Source organism: Plectropomus leopardus, chromosome 19, assembly GCF_026936395.1.
Source record: "Plectropomus leopardus strain MGB_pleo_1.0 chromosome 19, ASM2693639v1, whole genome shotgun sequence".
NCBI lineage: Eukaryota > Metazoa > Chordata > Actinopteri > Perciformes > Serranidae > Plectropomus > Plectropomus leopardus.
Genome location: NC_142194.1, coordinates 23,808,843 through 23,829,031, shown reverse-complemented (window position 1 = coordinate 23,829,031; position 20,189 = coordinate 23,808,843). Strand labels below are relative to the sequence as shown.

Below are 20,189 nucleotides of genomic sequence, written 5' to 3'. Positions count from 1 at the left end.
TGCACTTATACTGTGAATATCACCACAATAACCACTTCCTAATGAATATCTTCCCCTCTAACATGTTCCAGCAAGAATCTGGCACAGCAATCCCATAAAAGTCTGATGTTACACACTTTTTCTGAGCAGGGGAAAAAGGAAGAGGATGGTCTTTTCTTCAATTATCAGGAACTCAAGATACATCATCATGTTGGGAAGCCATGAAGTTCATTTTGCATGTCATGTTTCAGTGATTTTGACCACAGGGCAGAGAGACAAAAACACAACTATAGCTTTGATATACTAACAAGTTAATACAGCAGACAAAAAAGAATTGTTTGTTGTATTAAAACATTTTGACAAAAACTGTAGACACGCACATCCTGCAGAAACAGCTAGATCAAACACAGCAAAAAACAACTGTTTTAAATTCAATCTTTGCTGATACCTCAGCTCTAAGCTGGTTCTCAAACTTGTTATCCTTGTTGATTCTCAGTTGGATCTGCAGTGCTAGAACAAGCCCACAGGAACAGCACAGGCCAATTTTACATTGTTGCTGAGAGTGAAATTATACTGCCTGGGTCCTTTTTTCCCATTGACATCGTGAGTTTATCAGTAGATAGATATATATCATGTTTATCTAAACCCCCACAAAATGATTTGTTTCTTGATCAAGGTTTGATCTATTCAATCCTATAACAATTCAAAAGTCTAGAAGAGCCGCAAGAATAAATAATTTTATCCCCATTCAAGTTAGCTGAGCATTAAACCAGAGGTTAGCTGTCAGTCTCTAGTGCACTTGCACGATGGGCCCCATAATGTGGAAGATACGAGTAATTTTATACTGTGGAAAAAGAGCTTTTTATGTAATACTGTATGTCACAGCAGCGTTGCAAAAACTAGGGGCAGTGAGACAATAATCACAAGCAGCCTGATGATCACATAGGACGTAGCCGAGCTTATTTGGAGACAGACAGCTTTTGTTGCATGAGACTACCAGAGTAAGAGTACCTTGCTCCCATAGATGTAGGTCACTGGGCAGCACAGGCCTGATGACTAAGATATACATATGCAAGATGAAGATCAGATGATGTTTAATATACTGTTTGCTCTGTCTGCTTCAAAGCCACATACAGGCAGGTTGATAATGCATGTACCTGCTGGCATCTATTTGTTCAACCTAGACTGACCTTTGCTTGTGAGGGCACAGTGAGAGGAGAGATTTTGTTTGTAGAGTTACTGAGAGTAGAAAACAAAACAGACATCAGGATCATCAGATGATCAGAAGAAGCAGAAGAAGCCAAACAAAAGGGTTAAATTTGTGACGTTTTTTTGTGTGCGTCTTAAAAACTAAAAACAAAAAAAGCAAAAGTGTGTGGAATCAACATATCCTTATACAACGGTTTGTATGACATGTTACGATTATGTTGTCACGTCAAAAACTTAACTTAAAGTTTCATATTTAAAGTAAAGTTATGTAGGTTAGGTTTAGGCAACTTAATTAAAGGAAATGTAACATGGTTGGTCGTTGTCATGTTATGAACTTAATGTAAAATGATGTACTTAACATAAGTTACATAGGTTAGGTTAAGGAAAAGAAACATTGGGCATCGTCACGTTATGGTCTTAACGGAATGTTATAGTCAACATAAAGTTACGTAGGTTAGATTTAGAAAAGTAAAGTTAAATAGCAGTACCATCATAGAGCTATAAATAAAATGAAAAAAGAATTTAAAAATGCCATTTAGTTTTACTCATGTTGTATTTCTTTATTTATGAAATTATTTTTAAAGTTTAATTCAGTTAGATTTGACTGTTTTATATTCAAAACTTGTTAATAAATGTCTTTGCCTCGATTCCTGAGTTACAGCATTGAATAATGGCCATAAAAGTGTTTTTGCAAAACATTACAATAGTGAAGCTGAACTTTGATCTGCTGGTATGTCATTACTTTCGCATTTTATCCTTTTATACATTTGTGTGAATTTTTTGTCAGAATTTGCGTACAAAGGAGGGACAGACAACTTGAATACATATGGCAGCCAATCATCACTGTTACCAGTTTAGAGGTGCAATGATCTGCTGAAAATTGAAGATTACATAAAAGGAATCCATGAATAAACACTCTTTTGTTAGTGGAAGCACCATAATTTACCCCAAACTATCAAATTTAACCAGCTGATGTGCCATGTGCAACTGTGGCTTAACAGTGTTACATCACTCATGTAACACTCACTTACTGCAGATAGAAAAAATGACCTACTGCCTTCAGATGGATGTAAAGACTCATCAGAGGAAAGGAAAGGCTGTCATCATAGGCTTTAAATTGTCATGGATTGCATAGCTGGTAGGAATCACTCATTCAACTTTATTCTGGCTGGCTGGAATTAATTCCACAACCTGGATAAAGGCTTTTTTTTTGTTGGTCAGTGTTGAAAAACATATAGTAAAAGTGTTAAGACAAAGAAAACATGAATAAAATGATTTCTGTGTTTTTAGAAAGGTACATACGGGTGTGCCCTCCTCAGATAAAGTCTCTAGAGTCTCATTTAACAGATCATCTGAGGACCAAGTTAGCTGAATCAAGTTACTTCTGAACCACAAACCAAAACCCATGAAAAGCTCAAAATTAGCAAACAGCCTGATTAAAAAATAATAATAATAATTTTAATAAAAAGGTCATTTGAGGTCTAAAGCAACAACTGACTCTTGAGGATAAAAATACCCCCTCCCCTCAAGCGCACACACACACATGCATGCACGCACGCACCAGAAGCATCAGCAGCAGCATCCATACTCTGGAACAAATGCACAGTCCTCAGTTGACGCACTCCTACTAATAATTATCCTAAATATAACTACCATTAAGTTTGTGCTCTAAGACAAGGACTATGATCCCGTGTGCGCAACACTTGTGCGTCAGCCCATATAAATAATGTGACTGAATGTTGATTGTGGAATTGTTATTCTGCTGGAAGCTGTCGCGGCATCATGTAACAATCTGCAGTGTGATATACTTCATTCTACATGCAATTACACTCAGAAATGTACATCTCAAGGGGACCTCTAATATCTCCACGCATGTAATTTTATGTATAATTGTCGTTTAAGTTCCTCAACTAAAAGCAAAACAGAAGTTCATTGAGATGAATGTCAATTAGCAGGAAATAATCGCTCTCCCTGTTGTGGAGAGGCGACAGGCCAATGACATGACCAACTCACACCTCTGTTCACTCTTACTCTCACATGTCCCCTCTCTTTATTTTCTCTCCTTTTCTCTTCAGTTTTTGCACTTAAATTAGCTGCACTAGGTTTGTCTGCCTCCTCCTTAGTAGTATGCACGTATTCTCTTTTATTCACAACATCACATTGCATTTTCCCCTTTGTTCGCGTTTTATACTTCCTTTGGCTTTGAATTTTTTTTCCAGTCCACTGTTTCTCTCCTCGATGAAATGAAACACCCATCCCTTTCCCTTCCCTCTCTGCTTCACTACATAAAGCACCTTCTTTTTCCTGTCTAAACACAGATGACTCATTCAGACGATATTGCTTTGCCCAGGGCTGAATAAGGTCTCTTTGGGCACCAGATCAGACCCCTGAGAAACAGTGCACAACATAAGAGCCTTACATTGCTAATGCTATGTATGGACTATTTCATGTGCGTGTAAGCCAGCGTAAAATCTGCTGACTCACTTGCAATTTCATGAAGTGAGTCTCTTATTTTCTGTAAGTGAACATGTTTGGTTAGAGTCAGTGACAGACATAGCATGGGTGCCCCAGCTTGTGCTGCGTATGAATCTTTGAGTTATGGTCAAAAACATGTTTTGTAATGACAGTGACATTTGAACTTTAACCACCACATTCAAATCAGTTAAGGAAAAAGATATTATGTTCTAGGCCTGGGCAATAAACCGAAAATTTATCGATACCGAAATTTACGACGATAACCGACGTCATTTTGCCCATGTCGGTATATTCGGTGTTTAAAAAAAAGAAAATGAAAATTGGTTTTGGTTACGTGTAGGTAGGCTATGTTCTCATGTCCCTTTAAGACGCTGTACTACGTCGGAGACGTGACTCCGCCCCACCCAGTCTGTAACAAACAGGGAAAGAGAGGTGAGGAGATGGAGGACGGTTTGAAAGTTGCAGCGGCTGCTGTGGCGGCTGAAGTAGACGAAGTTGATGTGGTCGAGGGAGAAGGTGAGCAGCTTGTTCCAAAAAGAAATGCTTCATCAATCGTTTGGGAGTATTTTGGGTTCAGCAAGGATGATGTCGACCAAAAAAATGTGTAATGTAAACTGTGCCAAAATACTGTGGCGACAAGTCACAGTAACACATCCAACCTCTTCCACCACCTGCAGTACAACCACGTTATTCAATTCGAAGACATAAAAAAAGCGAGAAGCGAGAAGCGATCAGGACCAGCAACAAGTGCTTCCACCACCAGGCAGCAGCCTATAACCAAAGCATTTGCTTTTAGTTTACAAGGGATGCAACTTGTTTCTCTCATTATAGAGAACCTGATTACTTGACAACTTGAATGTGGCCATTTTGGAGTAAGCTCTTTGTAATATCCATATTTAGAATTTGTTTATTAGAGATTGTATTTTTAATACTTTGTGTTTGCAGGAAATTTAAGTTATCGTTTACATTTCAAGTAATCTGTGCTTATCAGCTGTTCAATAAATCTTAACAGCTAAAAGCACTTAATTTGTATTTTCTTCATTTATTTTCAGACAGTGTGGTTTTACAGTCCTTTAAAGTGGCAAAATAATTGCAATAAATAGGTCCAGGGGAGTCATACTATGAATGTAACTGCCACAGCCCCATCTATGGCCAAACTTTTTTTTTGCACAGGGGGCGCAGGGTTATCGTCCATTTAAAGTTATCGAGGTGAACTGCTCAATATATCGTGATATTGATTTGAGGCCATATCGCCCAGCCCTATTATGTTCACACGAATTCCACAAATGCAAGGTCATAGTGACCTTGACCTGTCACCACTAATACCTAACCAGCTCACTGTGGGGTCAAAGTAGATGTTCTTGCCAAATTCAAAGAAATTCCCTCAGTGTATTCTTGAGATATCGTGTCACAAGAATGAGACAGACTGTAACAGTGATATTGACCAATGACAACCAAAACGTAATCAGTCCGTCCTTGACTCCAAGTGGACGTTTGTGCCAAATTTAAAGTGATTCCCTCAGGTTTTCTTGAGATATCGCATTCACAAGAATAAGAAAGACACACACTTACAGTGACCTTGACCTTTAGCTGCCAGAATCTAATCGGTTCAACCATAAGTCCAAGTGGGGGTTTATGCTAAAATTTAAGAAATTCCCTCAAGGCATTCTTGAGAAAAAACATGTTCATGAGAATGAGACAGATAAGGCCCCTGTGACCGTCACCATTGACTTTTGAACCAGACTGTGGTGATTATCTATTAAAGGTTGAACAAGTGTTCAAGACCTCTGGGAGTTCAGTCCACGTCACTCATGTGCTCATAACACTCTCTAAAGCAATGGTTTAAATCTTTTTTTGGCCAATGCATCTCAACAACCCTCCACAGCCCTGTCAGGGATAGCCTCACTTACTGGCACTACTGGTCAAAGCAAAAAAAATTGTCACATTAAATGCTCTCCATTTTGCAGTCCATCTCTAAAATTATTTTAATTAGTTTGCAGCTTGACTTAATAACCCAATTTTCCAACAATGTCTTCAAGCCCCTGGGGCATTCTTTTGAAGGTCAGCCGAATATGGCTTGCATGGAGATATTTAAATTACATGGTAAGTTCCCACATCCTGCTATCTAAAGCCTGGCATCAGTCTCACACTATTCCAGCTGAGATGTCAGCCTAAAGCAGTGAGATAAAACAAGAAAGAACAGATTGACTACTCTCTGCTCAGCCCTTGAGTGTCATCGTGACATCAGTGTAATGCAGCCCCAGGCCCAATCTAATCCTATTTACAGTAGCAGATTTGACTTTGGAGTAGTTTAAGATTTGTGCAGAGGCTGTGAAAACCTGTTGCTATCAAGCGAGAGGAGAAAATTAAATCTGGATGCGGCATCATCCTAAACAAGCGTGGAAATGCAGTCTATGCAAAGCTGTGCATGACCCAGATTTCATCTTCTTTACCTCATTTGTTGCTGGTGCCTCTCACCTGAGTGCTTTTAGTTTACCCTCAATCAGAAAGTGAGGAGTAAGAGTGCAGCGAGTATGCAAAAGGAAAGTGATGTATGTTTAGTTTTCCATGACTACCTAGTGATGCCCATATACGTATATACTGGCCATGTTAATAATGTTTCCTTTTTCGGGGAAGAAAGATTTAAAGGTACTGACTTCTGGGTGAAAACGAGAATTACAATGTTGATTAATGGCCAATAATTAAAGGGACAGTTCACTCAAAAATCAAAATACAGGGGGAGTCTCCTCAAATTACATAACACATTCAGAGTTTCTTCATATTCAAGATTTAATTTTTAATACTCCTTTATAGGTTATATGCAATTTTAAAAGGACCCCTGTTCAGAATGACCCTGACAATGTCCATGTGAAATTTCATGTGATTTTACTGTTAAGTAAACATTCATAAATTTTTTGTTTTATTTACCCCTTTTTTCATGAGGTGTGGGACAATGACAACAGTATGATGCAGTTTGTTCCCATGTTTTACTGTGTTTGAGTATAGGTCACTATAATTCAAAATGTTTTGCAGTAAATTATGTCGGTAAACTGTTTCAAAAATATTTTTCCAAGTGCTCTTTGTTAACTATGAGCACCTGCCCCTCTGTCATAGGTCTCTGTACAGCCCTGCGGCTGTCAGATGTCTAATGGTAAATTTGGAATTATCATGATTTGAACTTTTGGGTGAGGACACAGTCTTTCTCTGAGCCGAAAAAAAAAAAGCGAGGCTGTAATTTAAGATTGCGAAATACTTTGTACAAGCTCAGAACTGGAGCTTCTCAGATCAGTTCTCTACAGACAGACACTTATGTAGCCAGCTGGTCATTAATAATTGTAATCTTTGAGATGAAGACTAAGAAAACATCAGTTTCAAAAACAAAATGATGATGTGGTTCTTGATAAACATATCACAAGGTTGTCATGCTGAGCAGCTTGAGACTCTGAGGCTTTCATTACTTTGCAACAAGTTAAAAACTAAATCTAAAAGCTTGTGTTTATGAATCAGCCTGCTGATCCAGAGAACAACAAAAAGCAGAGGCGATATTACAAAGTGATGTAACTAGAATTGGACATTGTGTATACAAATAAAGACCCAGATACATTTTGGCAATTGCAAGAAAGTACAGCAGACAGACTTAATGGCTTCCAGGTTGTCAAAGGAAAGTGAAAATTTTTTGATAAGTACGGTGTGTTTGTGATGTCCAAATACTGGTGCCAGTCTGATAACTGAATATGGTACATGTTATTCAAATTATATTTACTTTTAGGAATATAAACTTGTTTTTTCTGCAAAACCTTTTTTAAGCTAATTTCTTTACAAAATAAGCCAAACATTTTAAATACATCTGGACCATAATTGAAGCCTAGAAATGACTTAACAAAGAAAAGTATCGCTTTTAACAATTAAAAATTGCCAATAAAAGCCTCTAAAACAAAACAGGACATGTTCCAGCAGGTATATGATCTGAAATTTGGGAAAAATGTACATCGGGTATCGAGGTGATATGTTTCCCTGACATTAGCATGTAGCTACACGTGGCAGTGGAGGCCACATTATGGAAACTCATGTGGTAGCGTGCCTGCAGACCATATAAAGAAACCTGGCACACTATGACATCATACTGTAGCCAAAGTAGAAACTTGAATTATCGCCTCACAATTGTATGCCTCAGCGAACCACTCAAGTTGCAGTTACAATTTACATCCATCTATGTGAAAACATGGCAGCACAGAAGATCGATACAATAAGCTCAGTTTTAAGGGGTGTACCCAAGATTAGAATCACCAGTGCAGTATCTGACCAAGTGTCTCCCAGTTGATCATTTGGATATAAAATTATCATTTTGTTTAGACATTTTTTGGAAATATTGTCCCAATTAGTGAATGAATTCCTGAGTTATGGCTATGTTTTGTGAGGTCACAGCAACTTTTTACCTTCAACCATCAATTTAATCAGTTCATTCTTTAGTCAATTTGGAAGACAATTGTGCCAAATTTGAGAAAATTTTCCTCAGAGTGTTTTTATAATATTACATTCTTGAGAATGCAATGGACGGGGTGATAGTTTTCTTGACCTTTGACTATAAAATTCCAATCAGTTCGTCTATCATTCTAAGTGGCAGTTTTTATAAAAAATTAAAATTTGAGGAAATTCCCTCAAAATGTTCATGAGATATCATTACAATTAGAATAAAACAGATGAAAGGGAACAGTGACCTTGACCTTTGACTATCAAAATCTTTTCAGATCATTGTTAAGTACAAGTGGATGTTTTAAGAAACGGTTTCACTGTGTTCTTGACATATTCTATTTGAGAGAATGAGTCAGACACACTGACAACGCCAAAACATAATGCCCTTAGCCTCGGCCAGTTTCAGTGCAGAGGCATAAAAACTGTTGGATATGAGTGTTCAACAGTAGGAAGCCTGAGGATTTTGCTAATAGTAATAACTTACATACATACAACATACATTTACATCATTGTTTGAGGCTTGGGCCACATTTAATATAAACATCCTTCATTGTAATGATATCTATCTATCTATCTATCTATCTATCTATCTATCTATCTATCTATCTATATATATATATATATATATATATATATATATAAGAAAGAAAATATGGAAAAGCATAAATGGTCACCTTTAATGGCTATAATTGGCAGCGCTTTGACAGTCATTATAGTCATTGTCACAACCCGGGCACAAGAGAGACTTAAGGCACATTAGTTGGACTATCAGAGGTATGAAAGTAAATACATATGATTGGACATACACATACATACATATAGAGGACAATAAATGAGCTTGCGTCATTACATTCATCAACGCATCTATTATTACTGCACTTGCTGGGAGGAAATTACATCATCAACACCTGATGACACCCCTGCATTCAGTGCACAGGTGTAATTAGCACCAATCTAATGAGAGGGCTGTGCTGTGCCAGCTGACAGACAGGTTTTCCCTCTGACATGCATCTGCACTTTCTGGAAGCTTCCGGAGATTCAACACAAGTCTGTAGATGAGTCACTATATAGGCCACCTACGTGTGCACACACACAGGCACACACACACACACACACACACACACACACACACACACACATATAAAGACATACTTGTAGCCCCCACTGTGCAGTTGTTGCTGAGGTCAGGCCTGGAGAGATTCTAACATCCCCAACAGAGCGAATGGACCAAAATTGCCACAACTGTCAGCGTACTGTTCCACAACAAGGGTCAATGTGTCAACAGCGTCAATGTGGCACACTGACCTTCTGACTGTGCCCGTCTCTTCTTCCGATTCTACTTTTGTACTGTAACACTGTTCATGCGTCAAAGCCCAAACATGAAAGAAGAGAGAAGATCACGACTGGTCTGCCTTTTAACACAAATAAATAAAGTGTTTTGTTTTCTGATGATTGTGTCTACTAAAACCAACAGGCCTTGTGTGTGTGTGTGTGTATGTGTGTGTGTGTGTGTGTGTGTGTGTGTGTGTGTGTGTGATCAGTGTTTCATTCATGGACAGCGGTCATGTCAGTGTGAAATGATAAAAGGTTAAGTAGAATAAGGTGGGAGCCGGTACATACTAATCCGTGCCCACACACACACACACACACACACACACACACACACACACACACACACACACACACACACACACACACAACACATTCGAGGAACAGGCCTTGCTGTGTCTGATCCAGGAGGAACACTATGTTCAGTGCAAATGCATAATATAAAGAGCTGCTGTGAAGTCCCGTCCTGTTATTTGACAGAATCTACAGAACATGTGCATTTTAAGCACATAGGTGGAAAATTACGCAGAGAGAGACTTCCTTTCAACCAAGAAACTGGTGTCTGAGCATCCATGAGTAGCCACCACAGGAATAGCAAAAACCAAAAAATGCATGGGAAAAATAACTTAAATAAATTCCACTAAATTCATATACGTGTGGGGAAAATAGCTCTTTCACAAGTACCAGCTGAGTCATGAGTTGTTTTAGCTGCATCAGTGTACATTTCTTTCAAAATCATGGGAAGAAGGCAATGAGCAATGGAAGAAGAAATGACCCAAAATTATGAAAATTAAGTAAAAAGTACAGGAAAATGACCTGAAAATTAATGGAAAAAATAAAAAGAAAGAGAAAAACAACCTGGAAAATTGATAATAACTTTGTAGCTTGATTTGAAATATGTTATTACGATGGTTTTCCCTCGCTTTTTTCTTTTTCCTATCGGTATTTTCCACAGTTTTTAAATTTTTTTTTTTTTTTAATTATTCTCTAAGTCTACTAATTTTTTGCAGTTTGTGAAACTATTGTTACCAAGTTGCTCATTGCCTTTTCCTCATCTTTTTGAAAGAAATTTGCCTCAGGTCCAAAGACTTAAATACTAGTGAAAGGTATCCGAAACCAGCAGATGAGATGAGGCTTAAGGTTTCAAAAGGTTAAAGGTGTCGTGCTGTGCGGGGTCAAACCCTAAATGGACCATCGCACACCCGAACGCCTCCAAGGCGGTAGCAGTGACATCTCAACAACCAGGGCCAACCTGTGAGGAACCCCCTTAATGAAATAATTGTTAGATTAATCAACAAAAAAAATAACTGAACAGTTCCTTATTTGCCTTTTGCAATGCAAGCATTTAAATAACAAAATAAGTGGAGGCTTTTATTGTGAAAGATGTATAGGAAATGAAATTTGTTTATGTGTTTTTGTGCTCTTACATTATTAATGTTCTTAATTTAGGTATGTCACAGGGAGGTTGGGGGGTGGGCTACATGGGTTTATTTTATTTTTATTCTGTAAATCTTTATTCTGGAAAGCACTTTGTGTTTAACATTAAAAAGTGCTAAAAATATACAAATATATATTATTATTATATAATAACATTCATATGAATGTTAAAGACTGCCAAAATGTTCTAAACAAGTTTCATCATCCATCAGTTGGGTTAGTTTGTTCCCAAACAGTCCTGGACCACAATGCACTGCTAATGTGACCTAATATAAATGCAGCCTCTTCAAAAAGGGCTGCATACATGTTGTACCACAAGTTAATTACTGGGTCAGACTGCTGGGTCATTTCATATTGCACAGCATCTTCAGTTCAGACTCTTGGGATCACAACATTCAGTGCTTCCGCGGTCATATCAACCATCTCTTATTACAAGTATGATTAACTGAGCAGCGTCACACTGCTACCTGCGACAGTTAGAAAAAAAATGGAAGCTTCCTCTTTAAGCACAGTCTCTGAGAGGGCCGTGGAAGAGAGTGGAGTGTAGGTGGAAATTGAGATTGAAAAGGTCAGACAGCACTAGACACTTCTCATTCATGTAGAAGTAGTAGTAAGGCTTTAATCTTTTGAAGGGCCGTATGGGAGCTTTGCAGACCTTCAAATGTGTGTAGATATGAAATTTCGAATTAAGGCACTGTCCACATGAGACACAACTCAGTCGTCAAAAACCTTAAGTTTCTAGGTCTTTTCTATACAGAGGTGTTGATTTCCCAGTGGTGTTGAAAATGCAGCTTATTTTTTTTATTTTTTATTAATCTTATAAATATTTTTCAGATTGGTTGGTTAACCCTTTGAAACCTGGAGTGTTACTTTCACATGTATTTAAACCTCTTAACCCCTCTGCACATAGGTTTGATTTCTTTCAAAAACATGGGGTAAAAGGCAATGAGTTAACTCAGTAAGAAAAGTTCCAAAAAAAGCAAGAAATTAGTAGATTTAGTAGATTTTTTACAAAAAGCTACAGAAAAAAATGAGAGGGAAAACTATATTTATAATTATCATCATATTTTAAATGATGTTGCAAAATGAATTATTATAAAAAAAGCCTAATTCAATGTGATCCCTTTAGACTATTCAAATTGAAACATTTCAGCCTCTTCATGCACACACATGTTGAACCTTCAGCACTATCAGCAGCAAGGTACCAGCACAGCACATGCAGAACACAGCCTTCCATGAATCAAGGCGACCATGTGACGTGCCACAAAAGATGAGAACTGCACCCTTCCATTACCTTCATCAAAATATCATCGCCATAAAGGAACATGTTCCTTGGAGCAGCAGGGACAAAGGCCTTAATGAAATACATCCCATCAGCAGCTGTTTGAGCCGTTTCATGTGACAGGCATGTGATCGGAAATATAAGTAACTTGCTTTGGATGTGTCTGTCTCTTTCTTGAAGAGATGACAGTCCAATAAATGAAACACCATGCCCGACACTCACACTTGTCAAGAGTATAGCATTTCAGCTCAAACAGTTAACAAGATCTTTTAACATCTGCCTCTGAGTAAGTTCCATCAGTCCTAATGCTTTTTGCCTGAATAACTCCCATTACAGCCACTTACAGTTTATCTTCAACCAAAATGCACAAAAAGAGTGATCTGGAATTATGTGCAGGGCCAAGAGCCCCTCAGCATTTTTTTCTTTTTCTTTGTAGTAAATAATTGGCTTCACTTTTGTAAGGAAAGAGCTACTGTATGATGAACATGCGTCCTGCCTGGCTGTGCAGGTGTGATGAGTCAACAGTCTAATAAGTCACCATTAAAAGTTAGTGAATGACCGTCTTGATATGAAACATGTAGCTTTTGAAACAGTGAAACTAACTGCAAAAGGAGCTATAAATTAAGCCAATTTTAGCCAATCATCCTATAGCCTAGCCATTATATTAAATCTGGCAGGCCACCATGATTAAAAAATTTGCCACCACATAAGGATTTTTCAAATTATGAAGCTGGACAGATCATTAGGAGCACTGTTGAAATATATATTATGTAAGGTTATTCACTGCATCACATTTTCAGAGTGCAGAGCACTTTCTAGGCACAGGTGGAGCAGCAGTACGTCATGCACATTTAAATTGAAACAAATTGGTCAAAAAGTTTGCATTCACTCGCAGCATCTGCTTCACTGATTCATCGATCTGATGAGCTCTGAATTGTTTGACAGATCAATTAACCCTCCCACGAGTCAGAAAATGCTGCTCAGGGGAAAAAAAGCTCATGGAAAGTATTGCCTGCATTGCATTCATGGACCTGCAAAAATCTCCAAATTTAGAGTGGACACAGACTTATGCAAAGTGACACACACACATATAAAAGAAAGTTTGCTGTCATTCCATCCCCGACACCAGCTGCTGAATATGGTTGATTGGGGTGAACTGTCCCTTTAAACTCCCTTTAAAAAGTAAATAAAGAGTGATGGAACACATAAGAATTATTAAATTGCATGATTTTATCATGTTTGTTTTGTTATTTAAATCGCCATTTGTCTTCGTTGCATAAGTGCTTTAACATTTCAAATTTGGGAGCAACATTATAATCAATGGCGCACGTTGACCATGTATGGCAATTCGGTGCCACATAGGGAGCGTGGGTGAGGATTACAGGTAAAGAGGATTTCTTTGAACATGTCCACTTTAAGCTAATTGAAGCGTTATGCAATGCTTCAGAGATAATCAGACTTACGTCTTGGCATGAGTCACTCAGTAAACTCCATCACTGACAAAGATGTCTCTTGAAATGTGTGATTCAAGTCTCCATCGCACTTCTCTGTGCACTTGAAATCTGAAGGATCTCTGATTGAAAACTAATAAGCATATTTTGCTTTCATGTCTACGTAACAAGGATCCTTCAGGACTGACTCTCTGACGGTGCATCGCCATCAACACACAAGAACCACCAATGTTATCAAGACCTCGCATTATTATGTAATGTACAGTCTATTAAATATTAACTATAATCAGTGTTGATTGCCTAATCATGATCCTAAACAATTACGATAAGTTTGGTGATATGTAATCATCTTGTCTGTGAAATATAGCCCTCTGTGAAAAACAGAAAGGGAAGTTTTATCAAGCACAGGGACACTGACAGGGACACCTTGACTTGATTTGACGAAGACAGAACAACAGTCAATGACAGTCTATCTGTGGACAGATATATAATTTTCAAAACTATAGTTACACTCGTAACACTCAAGATCTCAGCTTGTTTCTTCCACTATAGTACATTAAGTGAGTTATTGGCCTTGGTATTGTCTGAAGATTTAAAATGTACAGTATAATTTTTGTTGTTGGGCATTAGAAGGATGGCATAAGTCAGGTGGAAGATCACACTTTCCCCCTGAACCCAGAAAGAGCAAGATCCCTCACCAACTTCCATCAATGAATCAGTTTTGTTGATCTGGCCGAGCCAAAAACACCACAACTTGTTGACTGCCATTGACCTAATGGCTTATAAAATGGAATTCACAGAAAGCGTTGTGTCACATCCATTTTGCATGGGCTTAAAGGCATGCAGGGCCTGAAACTAATGGTGTCTTGTATGGGGGACAACAGACAATGTGTTTGGGACAAACAGATGTCTTCCATTGGATGTCATCTGAACAAGAGGATGCAATAAACTCAGTGCAATTGTGTCAGGGGACACACTCTATTGTTTCCCTGATAATGCCACACTGAGAACAACAAATCTGTGTTGACATTAGCAGGAGAACTAGTTAGCATCAGCTGTTAGCAGTGGGTGGGTGGCACTAACTGCTGATACAGAGTTGTATTGAGTTACATTATGATGCGTTCAAGCTCCATTCAGTAAAAATCATCATTAGGCAAAGAGAAATTAAATAGTTCTCATGATGTATTCCATTGTAATCTTGTAAAATGTAGTTTTTGGTGAGAAACTTGAATAAATACAGCTTTTGGAGGGCGATATTTGTTGATGTTTTTACAGCAATATAAAATCGATATTCGGGAGAGAAGTTTTTCAAGTTTCAAGGTTGTTTCATAAATTTCTGTGATTGAGTTTGAGATCAATTAAAGGTAGAGTAACAAAGGACTGAATGACTTAAAAACTATTGAGTTATTTTTTCATAAAGAAGATTTCTCTGTTTCCCATGACACAAAAGGTGGGGTAAATAGAAACAATAACAAAATAAACATTGGTATTGGTTTTGGCTTTCAGCAATCTGCAATGTTGTTATTTTGTAATGTCAGTCTTAGCCTGATAGTTGGGGCATCCCTGCAATTCACGCATTCTGTTTATAATGCTTAATGCCTGCTGATTACTTGCAGCCACAAACAGTAGCAAAACCCCTACTGTGGTTTGTTACTGCCAAACAAAAGAAAAAAAGAAGCGTAAACACCAAGCTTGGGTAGAAAAGATTGAAGACACACTAGAGGAGTATTCATACAGTATGACTGATTTGTACCTGCTCCACTTTCAAATTAGTAAGGTTGTTCCATACCCGAGTAGAGTTGTGTCATCAAGTATGTGACATTTGTTTATGTTGTTATTACAGCATAGAAAGTGTGCCAGTTGTAAGATCCCTGGCCCATACAACCCCATGCATTATGCATACTATTTTTTTTTATATATTGGAGACAATAGGAGGGTTTCCATTAACCCTCAAATTTAAATCATGACCCATCGCCTACCAGAAATCCCTTGTACGTGGTTGCTTTCACATCTAAGGAAGCGTGAGAAGTCGCATAACGTCACTCAATGGAAAATTGGTCATCTCGCAATTGTGTTTTATCAACATTTGAAAATATAGCTCAGGTTTTGCGCAAATCTGTAATAGAAACACGACTAATGTCAAGAACGTCGCTCTCACCTGCCTTCCCACTATACCACCCATAGCTGTGCAGTTCAGAGGATGGGTTTGGCACATACTGTGTAGATATGTAAATTTCAGAAGAGACTGGCAGTGTTCAGGTATGCTTTGCAGATCTACTTCTCTACTGCTTCAATCGTTATATAGCAGTCCACTTTCGTGTTTCAGCACTGTATGTTACACAGTGTTCACACTGATCAAACAAACTGGATTTCCAAATGTCTTGATTCCCTATTTTCTTTCGCTCTAGACATCAGTGAGCTTGACCAAAAAATGTTTTGGCTACACAAGTGTAAGTATAAAAGATGCAAGACTATTTTAGTAGTGAAAACATCAACGGGTATCTCTTACCACATTCCAGAATAAAGGGTTGAATATGATGGCGATCACTGCGATACAAAAGCTGGAGTCATGAAAGTTGATGTGTTTTAGGAGTCCCTCCATCAGCGTCAAGTCCATCTGAAAGAAACAGCCATATGAAAACTACACATAAACATAAACATACATATTATTTTACTGAAAGATTGATGGATGGATATCACTCATAGCTATTTATAAAAACAAAGTGTAAAATATCACCCAAGGTCTGCACTGGAATTTAAACATGAGCCAGGTTTCCATCCAAATTTTGTACAAATTTTATTCAAATTTTTAGAAAATCTGCAAAGGACAATGTAACCACTTTAGGCTATGTATGCCTATGATATTTCCTGTAGCTTGCAGATTCAGGGATAGAGAGCTTCAGCAGATACATCTGCATTTTTTTGACTCTTAAGAGGTTTTGTTTTGTTTGGTTTTTTTTTTACTTTAAACAGACATATGTCACACACTTTTTGTTACTTTTGGTATAAAATAAAATAACATTGGCTTTAACTGGACCATGCTTTTTAAGTAAACATCTGCACTGATCAGTGACTCTTTGGTGCTGTAATAAATCACAGAATATAATACTTTGATTATCTATAAAAGGGAGGGATTGGTAACAGCTTGCACGGGGCTTTTTAAAAAATGAAGCACAACATTAAAATGAATGATAATGACTAATATGCAGTTGAGCAGCATAGACTGATATTCCATCTCTCACACACAGAAGTGCTGTGTGTGGTTTTCCAGTTTATGCCTACTGACGCCAGAGATGAAGTGCATAAAAGAATGTCTTTTAGGCCAATGACAACAATGTTGGCCTTGGTTGTTTTTTTAACCTCAGTGTTGGGGCCAAAAGTGCAATACTGGCTCAAGTATACAAAAGCCTAATATAACGGAAATGTAGGCACTAGATTTTGAGAAGTGAAAAGAATGCATGGAATAAAAATGATGATTTATCCGTGAGATACCAATCAACTGTTTCTATCACATACAAAGGAACTATGAAGAGGTTTGCACTTGAAGTAGATCAGTATTAGGCTTAGGCAGCATCATCGTATTGTAGTACATCAAGGTATTTAGAAATCCGTAAGGTATGGTTTTCAATGCCATCATAAGTACAGGTGCTCCTCTTTCTATTATACTTATTATATGTAGTGCACAGCATGCACCACATGAGTTCAGCGTCCAGTCTCTACTGGTGGAACAGGCAGCTGAGCTGACAGACACTGGCACACCTGGTGGTGGAGGGAAAAGTTACAGGACTGTAAACAGCCTGTGGACAGCAACAGCAGAGAGAGACCATGGGGAATAACAGTATGTTTTTTACATCTATTATTATTTAACCAAACCAGAGCTGGTGATTGTTGGAACAGTGAACTTACTAAGTAGATTACCAAGTGACCAAGATGGTTTTAGTATTTACCACAACGCACTGAGGTGGGTTATCACTATAAAGACAATTATTATGGATCTCTGCAACAAGTAACTATCTCACTTGCTTAAAATCATAAAATATGTTTACTGCGTGTGTCAATTACAGACCCATCACAAGCTGCTTCTGCTGTTCACTGTGTAGGGATAGGCTGCTGATAGGCTATCAGATCTGTTTCCCACGATACAGGCTGACACAAGTAACAGGTCACGGTTACCCTGGTGAGATGAATGAGTGCCCTGACCTTGAGTCAGTAGTTTGCAGATAATTGGGTGAAACAGGGACATTTCAGTGAACTGCTGCAGGCCAGGAGAAGTGGCTGTCAATACTTTGTTTTTTGTTATTGTCAAGATCATGGTACCAGACTAAAGGTATTGTACGTGACATTCAGAGCATTATAAATGCAGCAAATCACTATTTGCTATGCTGAGATATAGTGGAGCAACAATGTCCTGAGCAGAGAATGAAGTCACGCTCCATCTTTATGTGTTGCAGCCTGAGCTTGTCTGTGGTTTACTGTGGTCTGTCCGTGCATGCATGTTAGTGCATGTGTGTATGCTACTGACCTCTGCCACCAGGGACTGCACCATCACATGACTTAACTCCACCATCACAACAAGGCTGGAAAGTTGTATTTGGCGTTATGATGTTACGTACTCACATTTAGTCACTTGTTTGCAAGTGCAACTGTGTTTTTTCAAAAATTACGTTTTTTGGGTCTTTAATATGTATAGGACAGAGTAAGCATGAAAGGGGAGACAGATGGGGTGACATGCAGCAAAGGGCAGAGGTTGGAGTCAAACCTGCAGCTACTGCAGCAAGGATACAGCCTCTGTACGTGGGGTGCCCAAGTGTGCTACTGGGTGCCCTAGTGACTGCCTTTAGTAAGACACATAAAAGCTTCAAAGTATACCAGTGGTACATTTACTGACACATTTTATGTCGTAGTACACAACATGAAAGTCTCTTAAGCTTAGTTAACCACAGACCTTCTTTCAGGCATCTAACCAAACACCCATTAAAAAAAACACTGACTTTGAGACAAGGGAACATTGGGTCCTGAAATGCTAACTGATTTCCATATATTATGACTCATTATCATCTGGGGTAATGTGCTTTATATTGGGAGCTGTGTTCAGAATTTTGCATATGTTTGGGACAGATGTCTTCTATTGGATGTCACCTGGACAAGAGGATGCAATAAACTCAGCGCAGTTGTGTCAGGGGACATATATATATATATATATATATATATAAACAAACACATGGCAATATGTTTTTTGCTTTTCATTTTATTTTTCAATTTCTCTGTAGGTACAAAAATAATGGCATGTAAAACAAAATGAAAAGATTTTGAAGATTAAATCATATATTGTTAAAATACCTTTTTACAGCGGTATTTGTTGCAAACACCTGCTTGTATAATGCATTTTGGTGGAGTTTGATTATACTGTTTTGTGTCTACATTTGTGTTTGTTTGCAAAAACACATGCTTTTATGTTGAAAAGACCTGCTTTCCGGCTGTCGCGAGCACAACAATGAAACAGACGGTTCCAGTCGGTCAAACGGGGACCTTCGCTACTTTTGCGAGCGCCTCCACTGATTCGTATGAGAGTTAATCGTATAGAGCAGCTTTCTTTTCAGCAGTTGTAATTTTTACCTTCGAGTAATCGACGTTATTGAGTCCTCCGCAGCAGTCCAGCAGCACAGGATGATTGTTTCCAGCCAGATTATCGTCCCCAGCAGCGCCCGAGTGGCTCATACACACCGCGTGAACACCGCGTGAACACGCATCCGCGTGTGTAAGATAACAGAAAATTGCACAATACTCAGTGCAAGGTTCTTGTTTTTCTGTGAAAGAAGGGTGCAGTTGCTGTGGAGAACTACACAAGTCCTGATAACCTCTCACCTAGCTCAAAGCATCCTGGGAAATGTAGTTCTTGGATCACTGGTTGTGAATAAAAGCAATCTATTGCTATATCATACAGAAAGCCCATGTCCTCACTTAGGAATAAACTTAAAACTTTGACTTTTTTGACCTGCTACATGTGATAACTTTTCTTGCATTGTTTTTTTTCGTCGTAAATTAGGCCTAATAGTCAGTTGCTCTACAGTGACATCTTCTGGCTGAAAATATTAAGGCTTTTAAGACCGGGATGTGTGTGGAGAAACCAGAATTATTTATGACAGTGGTTCCCAACTGGTCCAACCACTGGGTCCAAATGTCTCTATGGTCATTAGTTCAAGGTCTGCATATTAGAGAAATTAGCACATATTTCATTTTATTTGAACAAATGTAAATAGCACACAGGCCTAAACACTATGAAATAAAACATACTGCAAAGATTAAATGCAGTCAGTGAAATCAAGTGGTGTTTCTAGGATTTGAGGTCATAAGGAGCTTAGCATGGACATTGGAAGGAAAAAAAATGTCAAGTTTTTCAAGAAAACATGCTTTCAAAATCTCCAGACCTGTCATTTTGGAAGGCATGTTTTCTTGAAAAATGTCAGCTTTTTTTTCTTTCTTCTTTTTCTTTTAAAACGTTTGGTGATTTTTTCCCCTTTAAAATACTGGGTAATTAATAATTATAATAAAGT

At 38.2% G+C, this 20,189-nt stretch overlaps 1 protein-coding gene across 1 annotated transcript in view; it reads right to left on the bottom strand.

Annotated features, from left to right (window-relative positions):
* pemt (phosphatidylethanolamine N-methyltransferase) overlaps positions 1 to 19,513 on the bottom strand; it is a 67,227-nt gene extending 47,714 nt beyond the window's left edge. Inside the window, exons 1-2 of the mRNA XM_042507945.2 lie at positions 19,252 to 19,513; positions 16,145 to 16,252 (exon numbers count right to left, since the gene is read on the bottom strand). Of these exons, the coding sequence (XP_042363879.1) occupies positions 16,145 to 16,252; positions 19,252 to 19,353 (210 nt within the window). The 5' untranslated portion in view covers positions 19,354 to 19,513. The remainder of the gene's footprint in view (positions 1 to 16,144; positions 16,253 to 19,251) is intronic.
* Positions 19,514 to 20,189: the final 676 nt, after the last annotated feature.